This window comes from Carassius auratus, chromosome 23 (genome assembly GCF_003368295.1).
Source record: "Carassius auratus strain Wakin chromosome 23, ASM336829v1, whole genome shotgun sequence".
Taxonomy (NCBI): Eukaryota; Metazoa; Chordata; class Actinopteri; order Cypriniformes; family Cyprinidae; genus Carassius; species Carassius auratus.
Genome location: NC_039265.1, coordinates 2,113,500 through 2,139,738, shown reverse-complemented (window position 1 = coordinate 2,139,738; position 26,239 = coordinate 2,113,500). Strand labels below are relative to the sequence as shown.

The following is a 26,239-nucleotide window of genomic DNA, read 5'->3' as shown; positions in this document are numbered from 1 at the left end:
GTTTTTTGTGTGTGGGAGGTCAGAGTACCAGGGTTTAAATCCCAGTGAAGATGTTTTTGGCCTTGATCACCGTCCCGATCGATTCCTGGCTCATTCACTCTCACATGTGTCGTGTTTTATTAGTAGCTTCAGCCTTCCACCGGCCCATTCACGCGTGATCAATACCACGGACGGGACGGGACATATTTTTCTCATTTTTTTAGTGCCTTAGCGCTTTTTAACCGTGTCATCTGATAAATGAGCGGCCGTCCCAAAACGCTGATTTTCCATTGATTTCTCCTTCAATCTCAACACCCTTTGCCCCGTCACTCCTCCATTGTTTGTATGTCCAGCTTTAAAAGACTGTGCTGTCTGCTTTCTTTACCCACAAACCCCTTCAGTGTCCGACCAGAGTCCCGCTTGAAGGATCAGTGAAGGAGCGCTCTTAAAACTGGCAAACATTTTGACATAATAGAGCTTGAAAAGTTCATGCATTGGACTTTTAATGCTAACAACTCTTTATTTATTTAATTTGCTTCTGATGAATTACATTTGTACATTTAGATTACACCAACAGCCGTTTTATGGCTTCTTTAAAAAGCGATAAGGTCAGTTTGTTGCATTACTTGTAAAGCGTTACTCCTAACTCTGTTCATAAGTGTTGGTCTGGTGAAACATGGACTTTCATTTAAGAAATGACTTAGCATTACTTTTATACAATGTATGATCTGTTCTACTGCATACCAGGATATTGTGATTCTAGCTCAAATCACAACGGATACACACACACTCACACACACTCAACTCAATCCGATCCTGCATTATTAATGCTAAATTAAAGCCGCCGCTGTCTCCTGTCTTGAGCACAGTAATACATATTGATCCTTTCATTACCAAAGAACCGCTATAACGTTCTTTACATATTGCTGTGGCATTCTGGGTAAAGCTGCAAATAAACAGATCTAATCACACTTGATGCATGTCATGCGTTCCCCGAGTCAGAGTGCAGCTGATCAATTCGGACATTTTTGTCAACGGAACAAAATTTCACGCGATCGGTTTCCGCAAAATTGCATTTGCCAAATGAATAAACCTCCATTAATTCTCATCAGAAGAATAATTTCATCGCTTCTCTACAGGTTTACAAGTGAATATCTCTGAATACCTGCAGCAGAGCCATAAACACACATTATGTAGTCCAATAACAGCACCTCGCGCGGGTTTTATTAGACCTTTCAGCCCTTATATAATGGGTTAAGTGATAAAGTGACATTTACTGCCCACTCGCAGGTCCCACGCGGAGCACAGGACCATCACACACACTCTCCATTAACACTGACTGCACAACAACGATGGGGTCTGTTTTAACACTGGACCAGAGCGGACTGGCCAGACTGAGATCAGAGACCAGCTCAGGCCGGCTCTAAGTCACAATGAGATGAGAGCAGACACAAGTGATGTGTTCAGAGAAACACACGTGTGTCAGACCGGGTGCTGTCTTTTGAAATGTGAGAGTTGCAGTCGAAAACAGACACAGATGAAAGTGAGCTTCAGTCGGAAAGCTGCAAGATTAAAAATATATAGAATAATAATACTGGTTTGTTTTTTTGTAATTCTCCATCAGTGGTTCGCATCAAGAGAGCCTCGGCAAACCTCCAATTGATACAATTTATTTTCAATTTTACCATTTATTTTATTTTCATTTTATGATTATGATTATTATACTACAGTAATATAACTTTAAATTCTAAAAAACTAAAATTTACTATTGTCTTTATACATTTCACATCCATTTTAGTTATTTTAGTACACCATAAAAAGTGTAAAAATAAGGTCTAATGTACTACTGTAGAAATTGTGCCTATTGATATAAAAAAAGAAAAAAAAAAGAAAAGAAAGGTGTTTTCTTCACGTTTTGAATTAATCATTGTATTCTGGGTTAAATTAAATGTCTGTAAATGTACTGGTAAATGTTTTGGCAGAAAATGACCAGTAACTTTTATTATTATGTATTATTTATTTTTATCATTAACATTATTATTATTATTTTTTTTTTTTTTTGGTTTTATTTAACTATAACAACCCTTACCAATGCTCCTATTTTACTTTTAAACACTATTAAACACCTGGAAATAAGCAGCTTCGTTGGCAGAAAAGCCATATAGTGTAGATTGAGACTGAATGTATGTTCTTTTGAATACTCTGAGACTTTGAGGCTGAACGGTTTCATCCAGGGCTCCACTAAAGCCTTCACAGAAGAGCAGAAGATGTTCCTGAGGTTTCATGGTGTTCAAATGCAAACACACCTTTTACTTTTGGCCATGAAGTGCACTTAACCTGTCGAGGAAACCCTTGAACAGCCGAAGAGTTGTTAGTGAAGAACTGAACCGAGCTCCAGCACAATGTACAAACCTTCAGTAATCAGTGAATGTTGAGGTTATGAATTTAGCTAGCTAGTTACATCATGATTTAATGTAGAAATCCTGCTGTACAGTCTTTCTTCCATTATCAGTGTATTGGGATACACACTTTCAGCGCAGAAGTGTGAATTGGGAAGCGTAGGCGCGTGTGGATTACCAGCGCCACCTGGAGGCAGGGTCCCCCTCGACAGCGTCACACACGGGCATTAATCATAACCAGGAGAGTGTAAAATTCAATTGCCTCGCTCTATCCATTTGGAGTGTAGAAGCCTGAAGGCCAGCCTTGTACTTCACCTGAGAGAGAAAATAAATAAATAAAGAAGAAGAAGCCTCAGCCTACACTTCATCAGAGGCTCCAGCTCTGTAATAAATGGAGTGTCTCTGCGGTGGAGCTGTGCCATCAGGAACTCGCCCTCTCTCTATCTGTTTAATTCAGCGGCGAGGGAAGGGTCAGGGTGGGAGCCGCGCCGCCTGCTTCCCTCAGTCACGCTGTAAACTACCTTTTAGGAATTGTTTCTCAATAAGAAATGATCAGTCCATTTATCTGCGGCAGACGGAACTGTCTCTTCGCCCAGACCTCCAATATTTTTCGTTTGACCTGATCAGGGCAATAAACTAGAGCCAGACACTTTCGATTTGTCACCGGCCCGAGAGCTGGGTGACTGTGCGACTGATTACATCCCTCTCTCTACACACACACACACTCACACACACACACACACACTCACACACACACACAAATACGTGCGCACACACAGACACACACACACACTAACACACTCACACCAACACGCACATGCACACACACACATACACATACACACACACACTCTAACACACGCATGCACATGCATTTACACACACACACATACACAAACACACACATGCACGTACACACACACACACACGCTAACACATGCATGCACATGCATGTACACACACACACACTAACACACACATGCACATGCATGTAAACACACACACGCACACACTAACACACGCATGTACATGCATGTACACACACACACACACACACACACTAACACATGCATGTACACACACACACACACTAACACACGCATGCACACACATGTACACACTCTCTCTCACACACACACACGTTTAGTTTATTCTACTCCTCCTCCCATGCACACACACTCCTCTGTCTTATGATTTACACTTATCAAAATACGTCAGAATAACAGCCTTTGGATGCTGAATTACCAGCTTGGGATCTATTTATCACTATTTATTTATTATGTATATATAAATACACACATGCAGTCTATATTTTGAAAACGTGTGTGTGTGTGTGTGTGTGTACTTGTTTTTCTATTCTGGTGGGGACTTAAACCTGAATACATACACACTCATGGGGACTCGTGTCACGGTGGGGACCTATATTGAGGTCCCCACGGGTAAACAAGCTAATAAATTACACAGAATGAAGTTTCTTGAAAATCTAAAAATGCAGAAAGTTTCCTGTGAGGGTTAGGTTTAGGGGTAGGTTTGGTGTAGGGTGATAGAAAATACGGTCTGTACAGTATAAAAACCATTACACCTATGGAGAGTCCCCACAAGGATAGCTGACCAGACATGTGTGTGTGTGTGTGTGTGTGTCATATCTCTCCCGAGGGGCCGGTGGGAATCCTCCAGACTGATCTGAGGACTCTTTCTCCTCCCGTCTCCACACGTCTCTCCAGAATCTGCTTCAGTTACTGACTGCTGCTTCACATGAAGCTAAAGCTCTCACTCGAATTATAAATCATGCTGGAACACCATGGAGCATTGTGGGTTTCATCATTAAAAAACATCTAATAATCTGGTTGCTCTTGCCTTCCTGTTAGTTATTTTCATGAACCAATGAACCAATAACTGTTATTTTCACATGTATAAGGAAACTATGGAATACAAAAAATATGTATACATATATTAAAACACCACTTGTTTTAATCCATACAAACACTAAGAATTACTCATTTAGTATTATTTAAAGTCACAATATCAAAGCCATGTTTTAACTCAAGCACTGTATTTTATATTCAGATATATATGGAGTTCATTAAGCCATTTAATCTTACAGTGATATGACTGACAGCTTAAATAAAGATCCACAATGAATGACTCGGAGTGTTTTCTGTAAGGTTAGTGGGATCCTCTAATGTATCTCGTGAGCATCAGGAAGATCAGCATAACACAATGATTTCTGAAGATCGTGTGCCACTGGAGACTGGAGGAATGATGCTGAAGCTTTAGCTAAATGTGCATTGGTGAGCATTAGAGACTTCTCTAGACAAGAGCACAGATGAAAACAGATGAAATGTTTCTCTGAATGGATTTCTCTGACCAACACTGACACCTTCTGGTCAATCACACTCTTGTTTCTATCATAAACCTAGTGCTTTCCTATTATCTGTAGTCTATAATTGTGAAGTCCTAAAACATGAAACCAGATCTAAAAATATATATACAGCATATGCATTTCCCAAAAATGCTATACATTCCCTATGCTGCTCATTTACATTTAGTCATTTAGCAGACGCTTTAATCCAAAGTTAACTTAACATATATATCATTATATAATAGAATTGAGCTAGCCAGTGTTAGAGGCCTCTTTGTTAACTGTATAATAAATGAAAAGAAAACAAATGGAATACAAAAAGATTAGAGAAGCTAGTTTTAAGAAAACTGAATGAACAGAGTGCAAGTCTAAAAGTAGTTTTTTAATAACAGGATTGGATTAGAGATTGCTAGAGCTCAAATAAAGCTGGGAGAGATGTGTTTTAAGCCGCTTCTTGCAGAGGTGCATGCCATCAGCACAAACACAGAACTGAACTCTCCTCCCGAGCAGGATTCATGCGTCAGTGTGCTGTAGATGAACAGGAGCCGTCTCCATTCTGGCAGGTTCATATTTTACACCAGCACCACACGGACACTTCATACACATCCAAACCACACAGGTGTCCACAGTTTCCTTCTTTATTCTGGGTAAAACAGAGATGAGTACAGACTGGGCACATGTGTTACAGTGAACATCAGGCTGTGGAGCAGCACATCTGGACAGAGTCGGAGGAACATTGAGCTCAGTGTGATTTCCTGCACTGCTGTGAACTACGTGAGATGGGAATCGTTTAAAGACATGCAAGAACGTTTAAACTGCTATCAATAGGACTCTGTCAGCAGCTAACTACACTACATATACTCTACAACCACAGGGATTGTCTTCAAGACATTTGGTAATAATGTTACACAAGTAACCTTGAGTGTAGTTTTTTTTAGTTTTTTGTTTTTTGGATATAATAAACTATACAGGGATCGAAAAATCCAACAGGTCACAGTAAAACTAAAACATCACAAACATTGTCAAAACATCCCTTTATGACAGAGGCTCCGCCTCCACCCACATGATTGGCACCTCAGCTTCCTATGAAAGGCCACGCCCAGAAGAGGCGTGGCCTGAGAAGGGTTGCCATGTCCAGAGTTAGCACCCCGTTAACTTTAATAAGAAAGAAGCTCCTCCCTGAGGCTCTCGTTGGCTGTGCTCTTCACTCACCACACTGAACAAGTCATGGCTGATCTTTCCTAAATGAGACACTACACTATGAATTAATTATTACACCTAACACCACAGTTTTTAGGCCAGAGGTGCATTACAAGGCTACTTAATGGGGACCTATATATATATATATATTAGATTAAAAAAATGGCACTTTTTTTGTCTCATGCTGACAGTGTAACTACAATTCATGTCACATTTCATATACATCAGGAAATGTTCTACGGATTTATAATATTTGGCACATAATGGTTACAAGGCCACTACGTTTGAGCTACACAGTATTTCTCCGACGAGGGTTCGAAATAACTGGTGAAAAGTAGCTTATAATAGTATTATTCTGGTTATTGTTGAGGGTAGGGCTTCGTGCGATGTTGTAAAGCTGTCGTTCTCTCGCTCTCAAACACTCAACAAATCACAGTCAAGTTATTCCAATGGCTATTAAATAATAGAAAGATGACCGTGAGCGCATGAATGTATCATATACACCTGTATGTACAAAATAGCACAGTGTTCCCTCCTTCGCCGTGTTAGTTTGAGAGGAGCGTCTATGTTCAGCTGTTGAGCAGAGACCTGAAGTGTGAGAGCAGCTCCGCTCAGAAGACTTTGGCCCGTTTGCTGCTCAGAGACCCGTGCTACAAGACACGTCACAGAGGAACAGACATCTCAAATCAATATCAGGCTGCGTTTGAAGAAAAAAACATGGAAATATGTCTTTGTGTGACATCAACAACAATCAAAACATATTTAACTGTAGCTAAGAGCAAATATGACTGGAACGATTTATGATTATATAATGAAAGGAATCGAGCGTTTGTATAAATTATTCAGTTAAACCGGTTTTAAGTTAATCTTTAAAGGTGAGAATGTTTTTTTTAGGTGAAAATTCAGCAAGGATGCATTCAACTAATCAAAAGCGACTGTGAAAGATAATTAAAATGTTACAAAAAAAATTATATTTTAAATAAATACTGTTCTTTTGAACTTCCCAATCAACAAAGGATCTTAAAAAAAAAATAATAATAATTATTTTCCACAGAAATGTGAAGCAGCACAGCTGTTTTCATCATTGATGATAATCAGAAATGTTTCTTGAGCAGTAAATCAGTATATTATTATGATTTCTGAAGATCATGTGACACCAAAGACTGGAGGAATGATGCTGAAATAAATTACATTTGAAACTTTCAGTTTACTTTCTTTTGTTACTTGTTTTATGTTTATGTTCGAAATAAAGCATTCATTCATTCATTCAAACTTATTATAAATTATAATACTATTTTATAATATTACTGTTTTGATTGTGTTTTTGATTTTTTGTAATGTGTTTTTTACATTTATAAACAAACATGTTTCAGAATAGTTTTCTTTACGTAGTATCTGTTTATATTACATATAAATACACACACATGCATGTATATATTTAAGAAAAATGTTATGTTTCCATATTAAATATTTATTTGTATATTACATGAATATAAATATAGACAAGAAAATATTTTCAATATACACATGTTCCTGTGGTCGAGCACTTCTGTTGGGCAGGACTGCTTGTGTGTGAGTTTGGGGAGGGTCTCACCTTGGCCTGTCTGTAGAAGTGCGGGGCCAGCTCCACCAGCCAGGACGACTCCACCGCCGTCACGTCACGCATGTAGTACTTACTGGTCTGAACCACCTCGTTGAAGACCACCCTGAGACACGTCCACAAACAAAGAGTGAGAAACTAACTCAACCGAACAAGCTCCATTAACTCCCCATGGTTTATATCAGTACCATTTCGGGGGCTTTTCTCCATACAGCACTGAATCAGGGTGAATGTAGAGCTCTCGGTCATCACGGAGAGTCCTGGACCATCACAACATCAGACACAAACAAACACCAGTCAGATTCCTTCCTCAACTAACACATTATAAAGTACCACCAGTCACTTCTCTTCTCATGTACTGACGGATTCAGGTGTGTGTTATTGTATTAACCCATAACTGCTTCATGTATGGTTAAATTAAATTAAATGTATGCATTTAGCAGAGGCTTTTATCCAAAGCGATTTACAGTGCATTCAGGCTATCTATTTTCTACTATCATGTGTTCCCAGGGAATCGAACCCCTAACCTTTTGTGCTCAAAATTAAATTAACACATAACTTTCCATAACAAGGAAACTAAGAAACGCATTTAGTTACTTTTAATGTAATGTAATGTAATGCATTACTTTTTAAAAGGTAGCTTTCCCCAACACTGCAAAAGACAGATTTACGTCTGGAAGAGCACTTACACACACTCACTCTAACACACACTAACACACACCTGCACATACACACACTAACGCACACATGGTCGTACACATGCACATGTTCACACACACTAACATACGCATGCATGTACACACACTCACTCTAACATACACATGCACATGCACGTACACACACACACACACACACACATTCACACACACTAACACATGCATGCACACACACGTACACACACACACACATTCACACACACTAACATACGCATGCATGTACACACACTCACTCTAACATACACATGCACACGCACGTACACACACACACACACACACACACACATTCACACACACTAACACATGCATGCACACACACGTACACACACACACACATTCACACACACTAACACATGCATGCACATGCATTTACACACACACATACACACACACATTCACACACACTAACACATGCATGCACATGTATGTACACACACACACACACACACACATACACACACACACACACACACACACACACGTGTTTAGTTTATTCTACTCCAACTCCTCCCATGCACACACACTCCTCTGTCTTATGATTTACACTTAACAAAATACGTCAGAATAACAGCCTTTGGATACTGATTTACCACAGTTTGGGATCTATTTATCATAATTTATTTATTATGTATATTTAAATACACACACATGCAGTCTATATTTTGAAAGCGTGTGTGTGCGTATGTGTGTGCGTGTGTGTGTGTGTGTGTGTGTGTGTGTGTCATATCTCTCCCGAGGGGCCGGTGGGAATCCTCCAGACTGATCTGAGGACTCTTTCTCCTCCCGTCTCCACACGTCTCTCCAGAATCTGCTTCAGTTACTGACTGCTGCTTCACATGAAGCTAAAGCTCTCACTCGAATTATAAATCATGCTGGAACACCATGGAGCATTGTGGGTTTCATCATTAAAAAACATCTAATAATCTGGTTGCTCTTGCCTTCCTGTTAGTTATTTTCATGAACCAATGAACCAATAACTGTTATTTTCACATGTACAAGGAAACTATGGAATACAATATATGTATATATATATATATAAACACCTCTTGTTTTAATCCATACAAACACTAAGAATTACTCATTTAGTATTATTTAAAGTCACAATATCAAAGCCATGTTTGAACTCAAGCACTGTATTTTATATTCAGATATATATGGAGTTCATTAAGCCATTTAATCTTACAGTGATATGACTGACCCTCAAATAAAGATCCACAATGAATGACTCGGAGTGTTTTCTGTAAGGTTAGTGGGATCCTCTAATGTATCTCGTGAGCATCAGGAAGATCAGCATAACACGATGATTTCTGAAGATCGTGTGCCACTGGAGACTGGAGGAATGATGCTGAAGCTTTAGCTAGATGTGCATTGGTGAGCATTAGAGACGTCTCTAGACAAGAGCACAGATGAAAACAGATGAAATGTTTCTCTGAATGGATTTCTCTGACCAACACTGACACCTTCTGGTCAATCACACTCTTGTTTCTATCATAAACCTAGTGCTTTCCTATTATCTGTAGTCTATAATTGTGAAGTCCTAAAACATGAAACCAGATCTAAAAATATATCTACAGTATATGCATTTCCCAAAAATGCTATACATTCCCTATGCTGCTCATTTACATTTAGTCATTTAGCAGACGCTTTAATCCAAAGTTAATTTAACATATATATATCATTATATAACAGAATTGAGCTAGCCAGTGTTAGAGGCCTCTTTGTTAACTGTATAATAAATGAAAAGAAAACAAATGGAATACAAAAAGATTAGAGAAGCTAGTTTTAAGAAAACTGAATGAACAGAGTGCAAGTCTAAAAGTAGTTTTTTAATAACAGGATTGGATTAGAGATTGCTAGAGCTCAAATAAAGCTGGGAGAGATGTGTTTTAAGCCGCTTCTTGCAGAGGTGCATGCCATCAGCACAAACACAGAACTGAACTCTCCTCCCGAGCAGGATTCATGCGTCAGTGTGCTGTAGATGAACAGGAGCCGTCTCCATTCTGGCAGGTTCATATTTTACACCAGCACCACACGGACACTTCATACACATCCAAACCACACAGGTGTCCACAGTTTCCTTCTTTATTCTGGGTAAAACAGAGATGAGTACAGACTCGGCACATGTGTTACAGTGAACATCAGGCTGTGGAGCAGCACATCTGGACAGAGTCGGAGGAACATTGAGCTCAGTGTGATTTCCTGCACTGCTGTGAACTACGTGAGATGGGAATCGTTTAAAGACATGCAAGAACGTTTAAACTGCTATCAATAGGACTCGGTCAGCAGCTAACTACACTACATATACTCTACAACCACAGGGATTGTCTTCAAGACATTTGGTAATAATGTTACACAAGTAACCTTGAGTGTAGTTTTTTTTAGTTTTTTGTTTTTTGGATATAATAAACTATACAGGGATCGAAAAATCCAACATGTCACAGTAAAACTAAAACATCACAAACATTGTCAAAACATCCCTTTATGACAGAGGCTCCGCCTCCACCCACATGATTGGCACCTCAGCTTCCTATGAAAGGCCACGCCCAGAAGAGGCGTGGCCTGAGAAGGGTTGCCATGTCCAGAGTTAGCACCCCGTTAACTTTAATAAGAAAGAAGCTCCTCCCTGAGGCTCTCGTTGGCTGTGCTCTTCACTCACCACACTGAACAAGTCATGGCTGATCTTTCCTAAATGAGACACTACACTATGAATTAATTATTACACCTAACACCACAGTTTTTAGGCCAGAGGTGCATTACAAGGCTACTTAATGGGGATCTATATATATATATATATATTAGATTAAAAAAATGGCACTTTTTTTGTCTCATGCTGACAGTGTAACTACAATTCATGTCACATTTCATATACATCAGGAAATGTTCTACGGATTTATAATATTTGGCACATAATGGTTACAAGGCCACTACGTTTGAGCTACACAGTATTTCTCCGACGAGGGTTTGAAATAACTGGTGAAAAGTAGCTTATAATAGTATTATTCTGGTTATTGTTGAGGGTAGGGCTTCGTGCGATGTTGTAAAGCTGTCGTTCTCTCGCTCTCAAACACTCAACAAATCACAGTCAAGTTATTCCAATGGCTATTAAATAATAGAAAGATGACCGTGAGCGCATGAATGTATCATATACACCTGTATGTACAAAATAGCACAGTGTTCCCTCCTTCGCCGTGTTAGTTTGAGAGGAGCGTCTATGTTCAGCTGTTGAGCAGAGACTTGAAGTGTGAGAGCAGCTCCGCTCAGAAGACTTTGGCCCGTTTGCTGCTCAGAGACCCGTGCTACAAGACACGTCACAGAGAACAGACATCTCAAATCAGTATCAGGCTGCTTTTGAAGAAAAAAACATGGAAATATGTCTTTGTGTAACATCAACAACAATCAAAACATATTTAACTGTAGCAAAGAGCAAATATGACTGGAACGATTCATGATTATATAATGAAAGGAACTGAGCGTTTGTATAAATTATTCAGTAAAACCATTTTAAGTTAATCTTTAAAGGTGAGAATGTTTTTTTTAGGTGACAATTCAGCAAGGATGCATTCAACTAATCAAAAGCAACTGTGAAAGATAATTAAAATGTTACAAAAAAATGTATATTTTAAATAAATACTGTTCTTTTGAACTTCCCAATCAACAAAGGATCTTAAAAAAATAATAATAATTATTATTTTCCACAGAAATGTGAAGCAGCACAGCTGTTTTTATCACTGATGATAATCAGAAATGTTTCTTGAGCAGTAAATCAGTATATTTTTATGATTTCTGAAGATCATGTGACACCAAAGACTGGAGGAATGATGCTGAAATAAATTACATTTGAAACTTTCAGTTTACTTTCTTTTGTTACTTGTTTTATGTTTATGTTCGAAATAAAGCATTCATTCATTCATTCAAACTTATTATAAATTGTAATACTATTTTATAATATTACTGTTTTGATTGTGTTTTTGATTTTTTGTAATCGTGTTTTTTACATTTATAAACAAACATGTTTCAGAATAGTTTTCTTTACGTAGTATCTGTTTATATTTATTACATATAAATACACACACATGCATGTATATATTTAAGAAAAATGTTATGTTTCCATATTAAATATTTATTTGTATATTATATATATATATATATATATATATATATATATATATATATATATAGACAAGAAAATATTTTCAATATACTCATGTTCCTGTGGTCGAGCACTTCTGTTGGGCAGGACTGCTGGTGTGTGAGTTTGGGGAGGGTCTCACCTTGGCCTGTCTGTAGAAGTGCGGGGCCAGCTCCACCAGCCAGGACGACTCCACCGCCGTCACGTCACGCATGTAGTACTTACTGGTCTGAACCACCTCGTTGAAGACCACCCTGAGACACGTCCACAAACAAAGAGTGAGAAACTAACTCAACCGAACAAGCTCCATTAACTCCCCATGGTTTATATCAGTACCATTTCGGGGGCTTTTCTCCATACAGCACTGAATCAGGGTGAATGTAGAGCTCTCGGTCATCACGGAGAGTCCTGGACCATCACAACATCAGACACAAACAAACACCAGTCAGATTACTTCCTCAGCTAACACATTATAAAGCACCACCAGTCACTTCTCTTCTCATGTACTGACGGATTCAGGTGTGTGTTATTGTATTAACCCATAACTGCTTCATGTACGGTTAATATTTTTAAATTAAATTAAATGTATGCATTTAGCAGAGGCTTTTATCCAAAGTGATTTACAGTGCATTCAGGCTATCAATTTTCTACTATCATGTGTTCCCAGGGAATCGAACCCCTAACCTTTTGTGCTCAAAATTAAATTAACACATAACTTTCCATAACAAGGAAACTAAGAAACGCATTTAGTTACTTTTAATGTAATGTAATGCATTACTTTTAAAAGGTAGCTTTCCCCAACACTGCAAAAGACAGGTTTACGTCTAGAAGAGGAAACAGAAGTGAGGAGAATGGACCCACCTGTAGGAGCCCGAGTGATGCATTCGGGCGGCATTCGCAAAAAACCCAGACACAATACATCGGAGAATCACATCAGGATCACCTGAGCACAGACAGAGGAGGGACAAACCACTGAACACGTGACATACTGATGACACCACCTTCCAGTCTGAGGAGGTAATGTGGTCAGATGAAAACTGAGAGAACATCACTGAAAGTGTGGCACGGTGAAGAGGAGAGCACCTTCACTGGAGGTCCGCGGCACCTTGAACTTGTTGAGGAGGTGTCTGAGCTGCTCACGCACAGCCACGGCCCGCAGGAGCCCTTTATAGTGGAGGAAATGATCCTGACACCACTGAGAGCTCTTCTGATGCTGCGTAACACACATCAACACATCTTCAAGTCAAGCCAGACTGCATCCTAACAACTATACAACTGCAAAGGATGGGATTTAATTCAACCCCTAACACTCTGTCAAACGTGCGCTCAGTAACCTTTATGAAAGCCTCGTAAACATTCAGCATGGTGAGATGATCTCCCTCGGCCACAGCAAACTTCCTGCGCTCCCTCGCCTGACCACAGAGCACACAACAGACAGAGATTTACAAGTCCGTTCAGAGACAGCATGGTTAAGAAAGCATAAAGAAACCAACAACAGACTAAAGAGACAAACGTACAGCTGATTTCTTCTGGTTGTGCGGCGCTACAAAGATGTTCTGTATTTGCATCATGGCCGCTATAGTGACGATCTCCTTGGAGCAGCCGAAGTTTCCTGACTCCAGCAGCATCTTGGCAAACATGGGACTGAGGGGGAACTCGGCCATCCGCACCCCCATGGGGTCAGTGAGACGGCCGAACTGATCCAGACCTGCCAGAGAGACAGCGGAGGAGGATATTGGTATCACGGGCACTTCAAAATACAGAGAGGAATTATTCATTACAAGTTATTCAGAATTGTAAATGCATTTTCAAAATACTTGTCCAATCAACTGGTCACAGCACTGTATGCAGCGTGCAATAAATAACCATTTCAAATATTATTAAAGCACACAAATCAATTAGCAATAGCATAAACGAATACAACTGAACCTAATTTCAGCTAAAGAAACCGTAACCAAAAGTTTAAAAACGCTGCATAGTTTTCTTTTCATATATAAAATACAGATGAACTAGTTAAAGTTATTCAGTCAAGACCAGTGAATGATTTTCTTTTCTTCTTTGATAAATATTGATGACCGGCAGCGATTATTAACACCGAACGCAAGCACATCTAAAAATACTGCAAATGTACGTTTTCTGTTTGCGTTCACTAAAGATGAAAACAGCGGTTTGTGATCACATTACCATTATTTCAAAGCCCGCTTACGTTATTCTGTCTGCTTATGATATATATTTTTCTTTCTACGTTTTATCTTAAGTGTTTTACATAGTTTTTAGTTTTAGTATAACATTATAATACCATTCATATTTGAACTTTTGTATAATTTAAAGAGGAAAGCAATCCGATGTATAGTTAACATTTGAGGCTTAATACTATATAAAACCACTAAAGGTTTTTCAGTTCGAGTGTTTCCAGCTGGTCTATTTTCATATAAAAATACGGCATGCAGTTGCATCAAACAATGGTATAAGCATCATTCGGCTTAAACTGTCATAATCATGATTATTACCGTATTTTCTGGACTATAAGACGCACTTTTTTTCATAGTTTGGCTGGTCCTGCAACTTACAGTCAGGTGCAACTCACGACTTATCAGTCCCTCCAGAAAAACGCGATTATGCGATCGCCTGATTTAATGCATAATCAGCCAAAGGCCGCATATTTATCCAGGGTAACATTTTTTCAAATACGCCGCTCTTTTGCCACATAAATTGCCGATTTCAGAAAGTTGAAAAATGTTGCGTTTACTTTGGCTTACTTCACACAAGTAAAGCGCCATTTTCCCATAGAGAAAAAAAGGTGATTCCCCCAACATCTCCTTCTCACTTGGCTACTAACACTGTTGTAGTTTCATTCAGAAGTTGATGCAACTTTACAGTTGTAAGATTGCACTTTTTTGTTACAGAACAGTACCAAAAACTTACAGTTGTAATTATATTAGTAGTATGTAAAGTAATTTACGTTGCAGTAAGAGATTGCAACTTAAATATTCTGTGATTTAGTATGCTCGCTTATCATAGGAAGTAATAAGAAATTACTATTTACATTAAGGTAGTAGCTTAGTGAGAAAAAGGTGTTGGGGGAATCACCTTTTTTTTCTCTTTTTCATCAAACCTCAGTTTTTGCAAGTTCACGCAATTTCATCGCATTTTTTAAGAAAACGTGCCGCAAAATCAAGGATTTTTGCCCGCAACAATCACAAAAATAATCAGTGATTTTCTGGAGGGACTGACTTATAGTCCGGTGCGACTTATGTATGTTTTTTTTTCTCATCATGATGTATTTTTGGACTGATGCGACTTATACTCTGGTGCGACTTATAGTCCGAAAAATACGGTAAATCACAATTACAATTCCAAGGGAATAATCGACAATTATGCTTTTTGTCATAATCGTGCCGCTCTAGATGACAAAGTCAGTTCCAGTGCAGAACAACGGTTACTGCAGTGGAAATGCACTGAGCGATCAGAGAACAGACACAAACATGAAAAGGTGAACGCAGGAATCATTCAACAGAATGGAAATGCATCATCTCATGGAACCCCCCGTTCTCTGGAACAGTTTTTGGATCCCTAACGAGAACCCATGCAGATCCTGCCCCAGTGATCGTCTACCTCCGAGAGCGTAGAGCAGCTCCAGGGCCTGGACCATGGACTGAGCAGGTGGAGGCTGCAACACAAACACAGCGGTGCTCAGAGCACTACACGGCTTCACACACCAGCGGATGTCTGTTAGCTGAGGTCAGGGGTCACTCACAGACAGGAAGCTGAACCGCAGCACGTTGTCAATGCCCAGAGCTTTGAGCTGCAGGATGACCGGAGCCAGATTCGAGCGCTGCATCTCAGGAACCGTCGACTCGGGCAGCTTCTCAAAGTCCTCCTCTGACACACACAACACGGTTTCACAGAGAAGTACACCGTTTATCCTCTGTTCAGTGTGGTAGCTGAATTCAGTGCTCAAACGGAATCAAACTCACTTGAAATTACCATTTAATAAATATGTTAACACAAAAAGTTAATGTTTTCAATTATATTTTTGAACTAATTTTTGGGCTCTTTTTATCCTTACATTTAGCTTGTTTATTTCTATTTCAGTTTTAGCTTTAGTCATTATTGCATTTTAAACACCTTTAAGTCTTGATTACATTTATTTAATCTCAGAATAATACTGCGATTCTAAATAATGACTGTAACGGATTGAAGAGTGTATTCTCTGTTGTTGTGAGAGCTCTGTACCCGTGTAGAGCCGGAAACACTTCCCGGCGCGGTTTCTCCCCGCTCTCCCGGCTCTCTGACAGGCCGAGGCTTTAGAGATGGGCGTGACGATCAGAGACTCGATCGCCGTGTGTGGATTATACGCCCTCAGCTTCACAAACGCACAGTCGATCACAAACACCACGCCGTTAATGGTGATGGACGTCTCCGCTATATTGGTGGCGACCACCACCTGAAACACACACACACACACACACACACACACACATGTGCTGATTCTGTTGCACAGTGCAAACAGGACACAAAACAGTGTATTGTTGGCTATTGCTGTAAATGTCCCGTGCTACTGATGACTGCTTCTGTGCTCCGGGGACACAGATGTGTCCGCACCTTTCTGACAGTAGGGGGCATCCTCTCGAACACCCTCATCTGCTCGTTATAGGGCAGGCCCGCGTACATGGGCAGCACACACAGGTGCTTCTTCATCCCGTAACGGGACAAAGTCCGGGCCTGTTCCTGGAGCATAGACACCACCTTCTCCACCTCCTCCTGATGAAAGAGCGGGAAGAAAGGCATTGATATACACTGACATCAGAGGAGCCTTGAAAAACATCTTTAAAAAGACATCTTTAGGACGTGAACAGTTCAAATCAATGCTGCAGGTCCACTCCAGAACAAACGTCACACACACACACACACACACACCTGTCCGGTGAGAAAGGCCAGCACATCTCCATCCTCCTCCGTCTCGTGGATCTTCATCACGGTTTCCACCGTAGCCTTCACGTAGTCCGGCACAGGACTAGAGACAGAAAACATCCCGTCACTATCATTCGTGGCTCAGAGAGACGCTCGTGTCTCACAGGACGGACCAAGCTTCACCTGACAGTGTAGAAAATATCCACGGGGAAAGTGCGGCCCTCCACCGTCAGGATCGCACAGGTGTCTTTATTCGGGTCTCCAGACTCATTGAGGTTGAAGAAATCGTGGAATTTCTGAGAGAGACAATATTGTTGATGTATCAGATGTAGATGACGTCTAGCTAGGTCTAGGATTTTAAATGTTTTTAAAGAAGCTTCTTATGCTCATCAAAAATGTATTCAAAATACAGGGTGAAAAAAATTAACATTATGAAATATTGGTTTAATATTTTAATATACTTAAAAAAAATTATTCCTATGATCGAAAGCTTGAAAGTATTTCCAGCATCATTCCTCCAGTCTTCAGTGTCACATGATCTACAGAAATCATAATAGTGTTTAAATAAATAAATTAATAAATGTATTTATTATTATTTAAAAATGAATAAATAATAATAGTGATTTATTATCAGTGCTGAAACGGTGTTGTAATATTTTTTGGAACCTGTGATATTAAGTTAAAATGATCAGTGTTTATTTAAAATATAAATATTTTCTAACAATTAAAGTCTTTACTATCACTTTTTATCCATTTAATACATCCTTGCTGAATACCAGTATTAATTATATATATATATATATATATATGTTGACCCCAAACTTCTGAATAGTAGTGTAAATGCAGCCTTGATGAGGAGAAGATAACAATCTTACTGATCCCAAACTTTTGAAAGGCACTGTATATAAAATCATAAAACAATGATGATAATGAAAATATCTTACACCTCTTTTACAATGTGCATGATTTTATCATTTCTGACTTAAATTTTATATACGAGGACATACAGACAACGTGGTCACAGTGATACTGAGAGACCAACATGTAGAAATATGCAGAAGAAAAAGGAAATGTAATGAAGTTTATTAAAGGGTTAGATCATCTTCTGAACACAGTTTAAGATATTTTAGGGACAGAGAGCTGTGTTCAGAAGATAAATGGAGGTCTCAGGGGTTTGGAACGACATGAGGGTGAGTTATTAATGACATAATTATGATTTATGGTGAACTAACCCTTTAATACATGAGGGTTATAAAAAAGTACTTAAAATAGTGATTGTGTACATATAGTGTGAGGAAATACTAGTTTTTATCAAATGACATTAGAACATGTAGAGTTACATTTAAATATCAAGCATCAAGATAAAAGTTTCCCTAAGCAAAAAAATAAATGACCCTTATTTTTATTTTTTTTTACCATGAATTACTGAACTAATATCATTTAGTGTAGCAATAGTTCATATAGCAATAAATCTTTTCAGGCACATTTCCAACAAAAATCATTAGATGAGGATCTCAGTTTAGCTCCAAAAACTAATTAATTATTATTTTAAATATTTACCAAAGATTGTCACTATCCTTCAAACTACTAGGTTTTACCCATTTGCAAGAGGTTTTTAATCATTTAAAATCAAATCAAATTTAGTATGATAATTTATTCTTCTATGTGTTTTAATAAGCACAAGTCAGAATAAGTATGTTTTTTTTTTTTTACATAAATATATCTGTGACAAAGTAACTTTATTTGACCCATGTATATTTAGTCAGAGGTTGGATTTACCTTGGCATCCAAAGTGGCTGAAGCAACGATCAATCGCAGGTCTCTGCGCTTCTTCTGAATCTGTAAAGACCGTGATAACAATGGGAAGAAAACCCTCACACATATGCTCATCTGACAGATGATAGAAAGCAAAAAGAGCATCACCTTCTTCAGGAGGCCGATGGCGATGTCAGTGTAAAGTGTTCGCTCGTGAGCTTCATCCAGAATTATCACACTACACCAAAACAACACCAATGATATGATCAGAAATCAGCCCGTCACCAGGAAACCTCTCAGTGCACGATAGGCCTTTCAAAATGACTGAAAAACTCAATTCAAATTGTGTACTTAGAAATTAGCAATATTCAAATTATATTTGAATTTCAAGACATCATTTCAGTTGGGGGAACAAAGCTTTTGGCTTCTCTCCGGAGGCCACAAGCAAAATATTACTAATTCACATTTATTAAAGTAATAAAATAACACTGCTATCTTTAAAAGGGAATAATGTTCCAAAATAATAATAATTATAAACCACATATAATTACTTAAGTTGCTTAAACAATTATAAACAAAATAGCATCATGTATATATCCAAAGTTAAATAAAAAGGACCGAAAACCAATCACTAAGGGTACTTTTTTATTTAAAAACATGAGATGCAGTAGGATGGGTAAAAACCCACCATAACGTTTTTATGACATGTTTTGTTTTTTTTAAGTTGAGCATCTCAGGTTATGTATGTAACCCTGGTTCCCTGAGAAGGGAACGAGACACTGCATCCTCTAGCGACAGCCTATGACCTCATTACCAGTGCGACCACAGTCGGTGTGTTCAAACGGGATATATCGCCCCCTGAAGGGCACTTCGGGGTGAAAACAATCACGGCCGCCATATTTTAGGGTCATTCTAAACCAAAGTGCTCAAAACTGGGGACTTCAAAGGGCCCTTCTGAATTAAGGGTTTCGAAGGGTAAAACTGATGGACACTTTGGCGCCCCATGATACTCTACGCAGATTATTTCCATGATGACGGAGCCTCTGTATGGGCATGAGATGATGTCGCAGAAGGGCACTTCAAGGAAATGTTGTCTGGTCCCCTACACCCTGCAACCCTTCAAAGCTCTCACTCCAGAGGGTAAACTCTGTGAAGGGATTAGGGAATAGTGGTCGCTGTGGAAAAATGGTATACTCATGCTGCCATGCGGAGGGGAGTGCATGTCAAGCACAAAAGCAAGCAATAAGCACCAACTCTACCAAGGTTTTGGGAGTTGCCCCAAGGGGTGCCTTAAAGGCTGTCAGTGCCACAGTCACCTTTGGCTAAAGGCCAGAGCTGCATACCTCATTAACTTACCTGTTAAGGGATGGAACTGAGGAATCCTAAACCCAGGGCACTGCTCGAAAACTTGGAATCAGAAAAAAATAGATTCCTTTAAGGGGATATGGCCAAGCGTTTAGGGACACTGTAACTAGACCCTGACCTGTCACCCAGGGGCTACCACCAGCTCTCTCAAGAGCTTGCTCAAAGGAACAGACACAACAGACCCTTAGTAGCAAACACCCTGCTTAAAAAGGTTTCACCAAGCATACATCAGTTGAGTGAGGCCCAATACCTAATAGAAAAACCCTCCTACTGAAAGGAGCATCACCAACTTAAGTATAGTAGTCACAGAACAAGCTCCGGAGCATCATGCTCATACATAACTTGGGAGAAGCACCCAAGTACATGTGCAAAATGGACACAAGGTAGCTTAAGAATCAAGAAGCCCCTCAGAACGAGACCCCGTAGAGCCTCGGAGGTTGTAGCGTTAAGGTTAGGGGAACCAGGTTCTGCGTCTGTGACCTACTCGCAAATAGCCCTCAGGCTAGCGAGAGGGGAGTACAGTCAAGCTCCTAACCCCAGAGTTCAGGGCCAAGCATTAAAGAGGCTCACAAGCCAACACTTGAGCACAGAGAGTCATACAACCATGAATGAAAGTAAAGGCACAGAAAATGGGCTCTCGGAGCGCAGTATAATATGGTTATCTGATATCTACAAACTCTGGTAAATGGTGAAGTACTCACCTCCCCTCTCAGTAGTCCCGTGAATGCATTACGATGAGCACAAGCCATCTCCTCAGGAGTCGAGCATGTTCAGTTCATGCGTGTCTCTCACAAAGAAAAAAGCGATGAATGCAATGAGCGCATTCAACTTGCAGAAGAGCTCTTCACCACACACACAACACACGAGCCATGTGAAACTGCAGGTATCAGAGCAAAGTTTCTGGCCAGAGAACATGCACTCCTAGTCGTGCTTTAGCTTACCGCTCAGAGAAGACGAAGAAGAGGATGACGTGTTCTTCCAGCTCCCTCTCAAACTGAGGTTGCGCTGGTAATGACATCATAGGCTGTTGCTGACCAATGTTATTGTCATGTTTAGATATATGCTTAAGACACCTGTCACGCCGAAGACGTCTGCCACAGTGACCGCTAGAGGACACAGTTTAAAGTTCCCGTTTATCTTACATGGCTTTCTAAAATTGCTGCTCTCTTGTGCGAGATGCGAGTGCAACGGTAACAGATGCCTTCATAGAACATGCATTAAATATGCATTTAGTGTGTATGGCTTGGATTCAGTTTTGACGTTAACAAGATTATCTCCACATTGATGTTCCCTTTTTCTCCAATATTTTTGAATAAACAACAAAGCAGCACCGCATCCAATGTGGATTTTTTTTTTTTCGTCAAATATTGGAAGCACCACTGCTGCTTTACCTGTACTTCTTCAGCAGCGGGTCAGACATCATCTCCCGAACCAACATCCCGTCTGTCAGAAACTGAGACCGAGAGAACAGGAAGTCACTGTAAAGATGGACAGCAGACGTAACACTAGTAAACCAGAGTCTATCTGTACCTTAATGCGTGTGGCGTGCGGGTCAGAGCAGTCATCGAAGCGGATGCTGTAGCCCACCTCATGCCCCAGATACGCCCCCCGCTCCTCCGCCACGCGACCGGCCACCTGTGAGCACACGATCACATACAGAGAGCAGCCCACAGCAGACATTCACGTTCAGATTTAACTGAAGAGAAGAGTTACGTACAGATGTGGCAGCCACTCGCCGCGGCTGAGTCACGGCGATCACCTTCCCATCCGCCGCCCATCCCGCCTCCAGCAGATACTGCCCAAAAACATCAACAACATCACAAAACTCTTCTGACCTACAAGACTCACTTTACTGCTTCGGTCAAGCAAATCTGTTTATTATCGTGATTAGGGGTGGGAATCTATGGGTATCTCACGATTCGATCTGATTAATGATGCATCGAATGTTGTCATACAACCTGTACATCTATTAGGGGTGGGAATCTTCAGGCACTTCATGATTTGATCCAATTCTAAATCTGGGAGTCACGATCCAATTCCAAAATGATTCTTGGTCTACATTTTTTCCCCAATTAATTAGGGCTGTGCAAAAAATCGAATGCGATTTTCATGCGCATCTTATCAGTAAAGGCACTCCTGTGATTAGTAGTATATCTCCAGCACGTGCGTTCAGATCAGGGTTGCCAGGTTTTCAAAACAAAACCTGCCCAATTACTTCTCAAAACTAGCCCAATCGCGTTTCGTTCCGGTCGATAAAATAAAAACTTTTTTGCGGGGTTCCCTTGGTAAAAATTAGCATTTTAGGGGCTAAACATCACATTATTTGTATTAGGGTCACTTCGACCCGCAGACTTGGCAACACTCGTTGGCCTTTACTAAACAGAGCCGTAATTCACGGAAAATCCACACAAAATCTATTTCAATATCGCAGGCGATTCTTTGTCGATTCTGAAAGTGATTTTGTGCAGCTTGTCAGTGAACTATGGCTCTGTGTAGTAAATGCCGCTCCCCCTGAACCAGTGTTGCCAAGTCCGCAGTTGTTTTTCATGTCCGTGGGTTGAACGTGATGTTGTTTAGCCCCTAAAATGTGTGCACACGTGCAATATGTGTGAAAAATAAACAAGCTCAGAATCTATTCTGAAATGTTGAATTGAAGAGAGAATCGAGATGCATTGAAGAATCGATTTTTTCTCCCACCCCTAGTTGTGGTATGATGTTACACAGTTTTAAATTCATGTCTTAATTCAGACAGGAGGTCATGCTGTGAAGTATCGATCTGCCGTTGGTCAAATGGCTTCATGTGATGTGAATTCACAGGTCAGAGTTCAACTTAAACTTTGGAACGCTTGGAAACTTTTGACACGGGCTCGTGTTTCCAGTCTGACGCATTTGTATGAGTATGAATGGAAGTCAATGGAACGAAAAGTGCAGTGTGACCGCCCCCTTAGGTTGATATTGACTGATTGAGGAAAAGCTTTACGTCTGATTGGCCAGCGCTGGACAAACCTGTGGGATTTGTGTGCTTTTTCCAGATCCTGTTTCTCCAACAATCACCACAGTCTGGAAACTCTCCACCAGATACAGGATATTGTTTCTGTGCTGGATGCAAAAAAAATTAAAAAAGATTAAAAAACATCATTTATAAATGCAGAAACTTCACTATGAAATAAAACTGTATTGTAAACATGCAAACAAAATTATTAAGTAAAATACATTTTCAAAAAAAGATCAATTTTGTTACATCTTCTAATAAAAATATAAAGGTAGCAGCATAAAATTATAATTAGTGGTGTTTGCTTTACAATATTTTGAATTTGCAATAACTCATAACACACCAGAAACACTTTAGCAACTAAATAAGACATAATTTCTGTTAATTAACACTGAAATAAAATAAAATAAAATTCTTAGAAGAAAACCTAAACACTATGCATTTTGCATTGGCAAATAAGGGTAATAAATGTTTAACCTAGAGTATTAAAATTACATTAACTAAAACAGAAATGTAAAAAAAAAAAAAAAATTGAAAAGCATGAACTGAGTACTTAAAAAAATTACATGAAAAAGAATGACAGCACATGAACAGAAAAGTCGAAGTAACATTAAAATGAAAGCTGTAGCAGTACAAGCTGCTTCAAACTCTTAATAGATCCAGTAACAGTGTTTGTGTGGACACCTTGAAGACGGGCAGCCTCTGCCTCTGTTTCTCGATGGAGAGCGCTGTGTGGGGGTTATAGATGATGGGGGAGCCGGTGGTCTCAGAGCACAGATCCCTCTCCTCACACACACCTGGAGCCTCCGAGCCTGACACACACACACACACACACAGACAGACAGACAGACAGACAGACACACCCACATGTGAATGAATGAATGTGGATGAATGCTGCGCGTCAGTCAGAATCGAGTCATCCTAGAGCGTTACAGCGCGGTCACTTTGCTGCATGCTGTGTTCTGTTGCTGTGATGCATGTAGCACGTGATAGTGTTATTACATTAGAGTCATGAAGCACTGCAGTCACACACTAATACATCAAACACACACTTGAGAACAGAGAAACAACAACACGCCGCTGCGGCACGCCTTCACTCTGTAGTTACTACTACCAGACAAAATAAAAGTGAACGTGTCAGAATAACTCTGTGAGATGTGATGCGATTTTTACCGGGTTTCCAGAATTTCATGGTGGAGTGGGGCGCCGCCATGATGCACTACGTTATCGAGCGTAATGACGCGTGGACGTCATACAGTTGCGTCGGTACGCTCTGTCGCATAGTTACAAACACCCATACAGTAAAAAGACCTGTCGCTGTGTAAACTATGCTGTAAACCAACTGGCCTGTCAATCATGTTGTCACAGTAAACGTCCTCCACATTTCATCTCATTTAACTTCCTACCGTGCTGGAGAGAAATTAAGCCGCGGGTCTTTATGCAGAAAACTCTGCTTTTTAAAGTTAATGGCCAAACGGATGTTTATAAAATTTCACAATGTTGTTACAGATGAAATATCCTAACAGAGATAACATACATTAAAAAAATTAACAGGTTTAATTGCAGATTATTATTAGTAACTCAAATCCCGTCGGTTATGGCGTCGGTCGCGCACATTCGCCATGTTTGTAGTTTTTTAACTTCTTTATTCGTGTTTGTAGTCCAGAACCGAATCATTTGTCAAAGCGCAATGGATTGCGGGTAATATTAGCCTCGGCACGGATCAAGTATAGGTCTCTGCAGGAAAGTAATGGGAGTTACGAGATCAAGGTGTTTTTAAACCATGATACCTGATTAGTTGATGTAATAGTGACGTTAGGTTTAGGGGTGGGGTTGGGTAAGGGGGATCATTTAGATTGCATGATTCAGAAACACCCAGCAGTTTCAAAACACCCATATGGTGATAAACGCCCACTTTTGCTCTGCAGAGACCTAAGTCTCGCACGGATCATCCACGCTCCAAAAGTCGATAGTCGCCCATCCGGGGACTTCTGGCATACTCTTTTCACCATACTATTCTTTGGGACACTTATTTTAATCTCACATACTGTTTAGGACGGATAGTATGAACATGGGACACAGGGAAAGACATTCCTCGTACTTCTTCTCCTTCTTTAGGTTTTAATGACAGCTGAAACCTGCCTACTGCCATCTTCTGGAGTTATATTATTAAAACAACGCCTCCACTCCTCTTTAATATGTCCTTTAGTACACGTCCGGTTAGCCCAGAGCCATATAATAGAGTGATATCTCTCTATATGGCTCTGGGTTAGTCCTACACTTTCCATTTGTTTCATCATAATATTCCTCTCAGTTTCGTGTTTCCTACACACGGTAATCACGTGCTCTGTTCATTATTGTTGTTTTAAATAAAATAAATACACTTAAAAATACGAATGTTAATTAATCTTAATTTAGGAAGTAAGTATAATATTAAATGCAATGACACAATAATTCGTTATGTTTGTAAAATACTTGGAATAGTTTTGTAGTAATTGATGTCCATTCATCAGAGATGATTGCATGCAATCTTTCTCTCCATCTTCTCAGAGACTCTCCCCTTCTTTAGCACCACAGATCTCCACTTTGCAGGATTGTTTTGTTTATAATCGTGCCATCACGGTTTTCTTTTGCACTCTCGTGCAGCACTTTGGTCATTTTTAAAATGTGCTATATACACATTGTACTGTATTGTATAATATAGACAGAACTTTTGTACATAAACATACAAACAATACAAAACAGGAATAGATAAGTATTCCTGCTTTACAAAAAAAAAAAAAAAAAAAAACATTGTTAGACAAGCCACTTAAAACCTCATATAGTCA

The 26,239-nt window shown here is 39.7% G+C and overlaps 1 protein-coding gene and 1 long non-coding RNA gene across 3 annotated transcripts; both read right to left on the bottom strand.

Moving 5' to 3' along the window:
• Window positions 1-5,364: 5,364 nt before the first annotated feature.
• On the bottom strand, window positions 5,365-7,843 carry LOC113040975 (uncharacterized). The gene is made up of 3 exons (XR_003275327.1): window positions 7,729-7,843; window positions 7,535-7,646; window positions 5,365-6,590 (listed from the first exon to the last, which is right to left on the bottom strand). It is a non-coding gene; the product is annotated as an uncharacterized LOC113040975 (long non-coding RNA).
• A 2,479-nt stretch (window positions 7,844-10,322) lies between these two features.
• Window positions 10,323-25,107, bottom strand: dhx35 (DEAH-box helicase 35). Of its 2 annotated transcripts, none has more exons than XM_026199209.1 (21): window positions 24,585-25,107; window positions 24,096-24,223; window positions 23,426-23,518; window positions 22,137-22,214; window positions 21,950-22,054; window positions 21,811-21,872; window positions 19,223-19,292; window positions 19,079-19,138; window positions 17,483-17,595; window positions 17,306-17,402; window positions 16,991-17,149; window positions 16,622-16,832; window positions 16,143-16,267; window positions 16,001-16,055; window positions 13,903-14,093; window positions 13,720-13,797; window positions 13,469-13,598; window positions 13,247-13,328; window positions 12,722-12,793; window positions 12,528-12,639; window positions 10,323-11,598 (listed from the first exon to the last, which is right to left on the bottom strand). In XM_026199209.1, the coding sequence occupies exons 1-21, from the start codon at window positions 24,622-24,624 to the stop codon at window positions 11,359-11,361; spliced, it is 2,301 nt and encodes a 766-aa protein (XP_026054994.1). In that variant the 5' UTR covers window positions 24,625-25,107; the 3' UTR covers window positions 10,323-11,358. The 2 variants fall into 2 exon arrangements, with proteins under 2 accessions (XP_026054994.1, XP_026054995.1); XM_026199210.1 differs by having other exon boundaries at window positions 11,460-11,552; window positions 24,585-25,103.
• Between the last annotated feature and the right edge of the window lie 1,132 nt (window positions 25,108-26,239).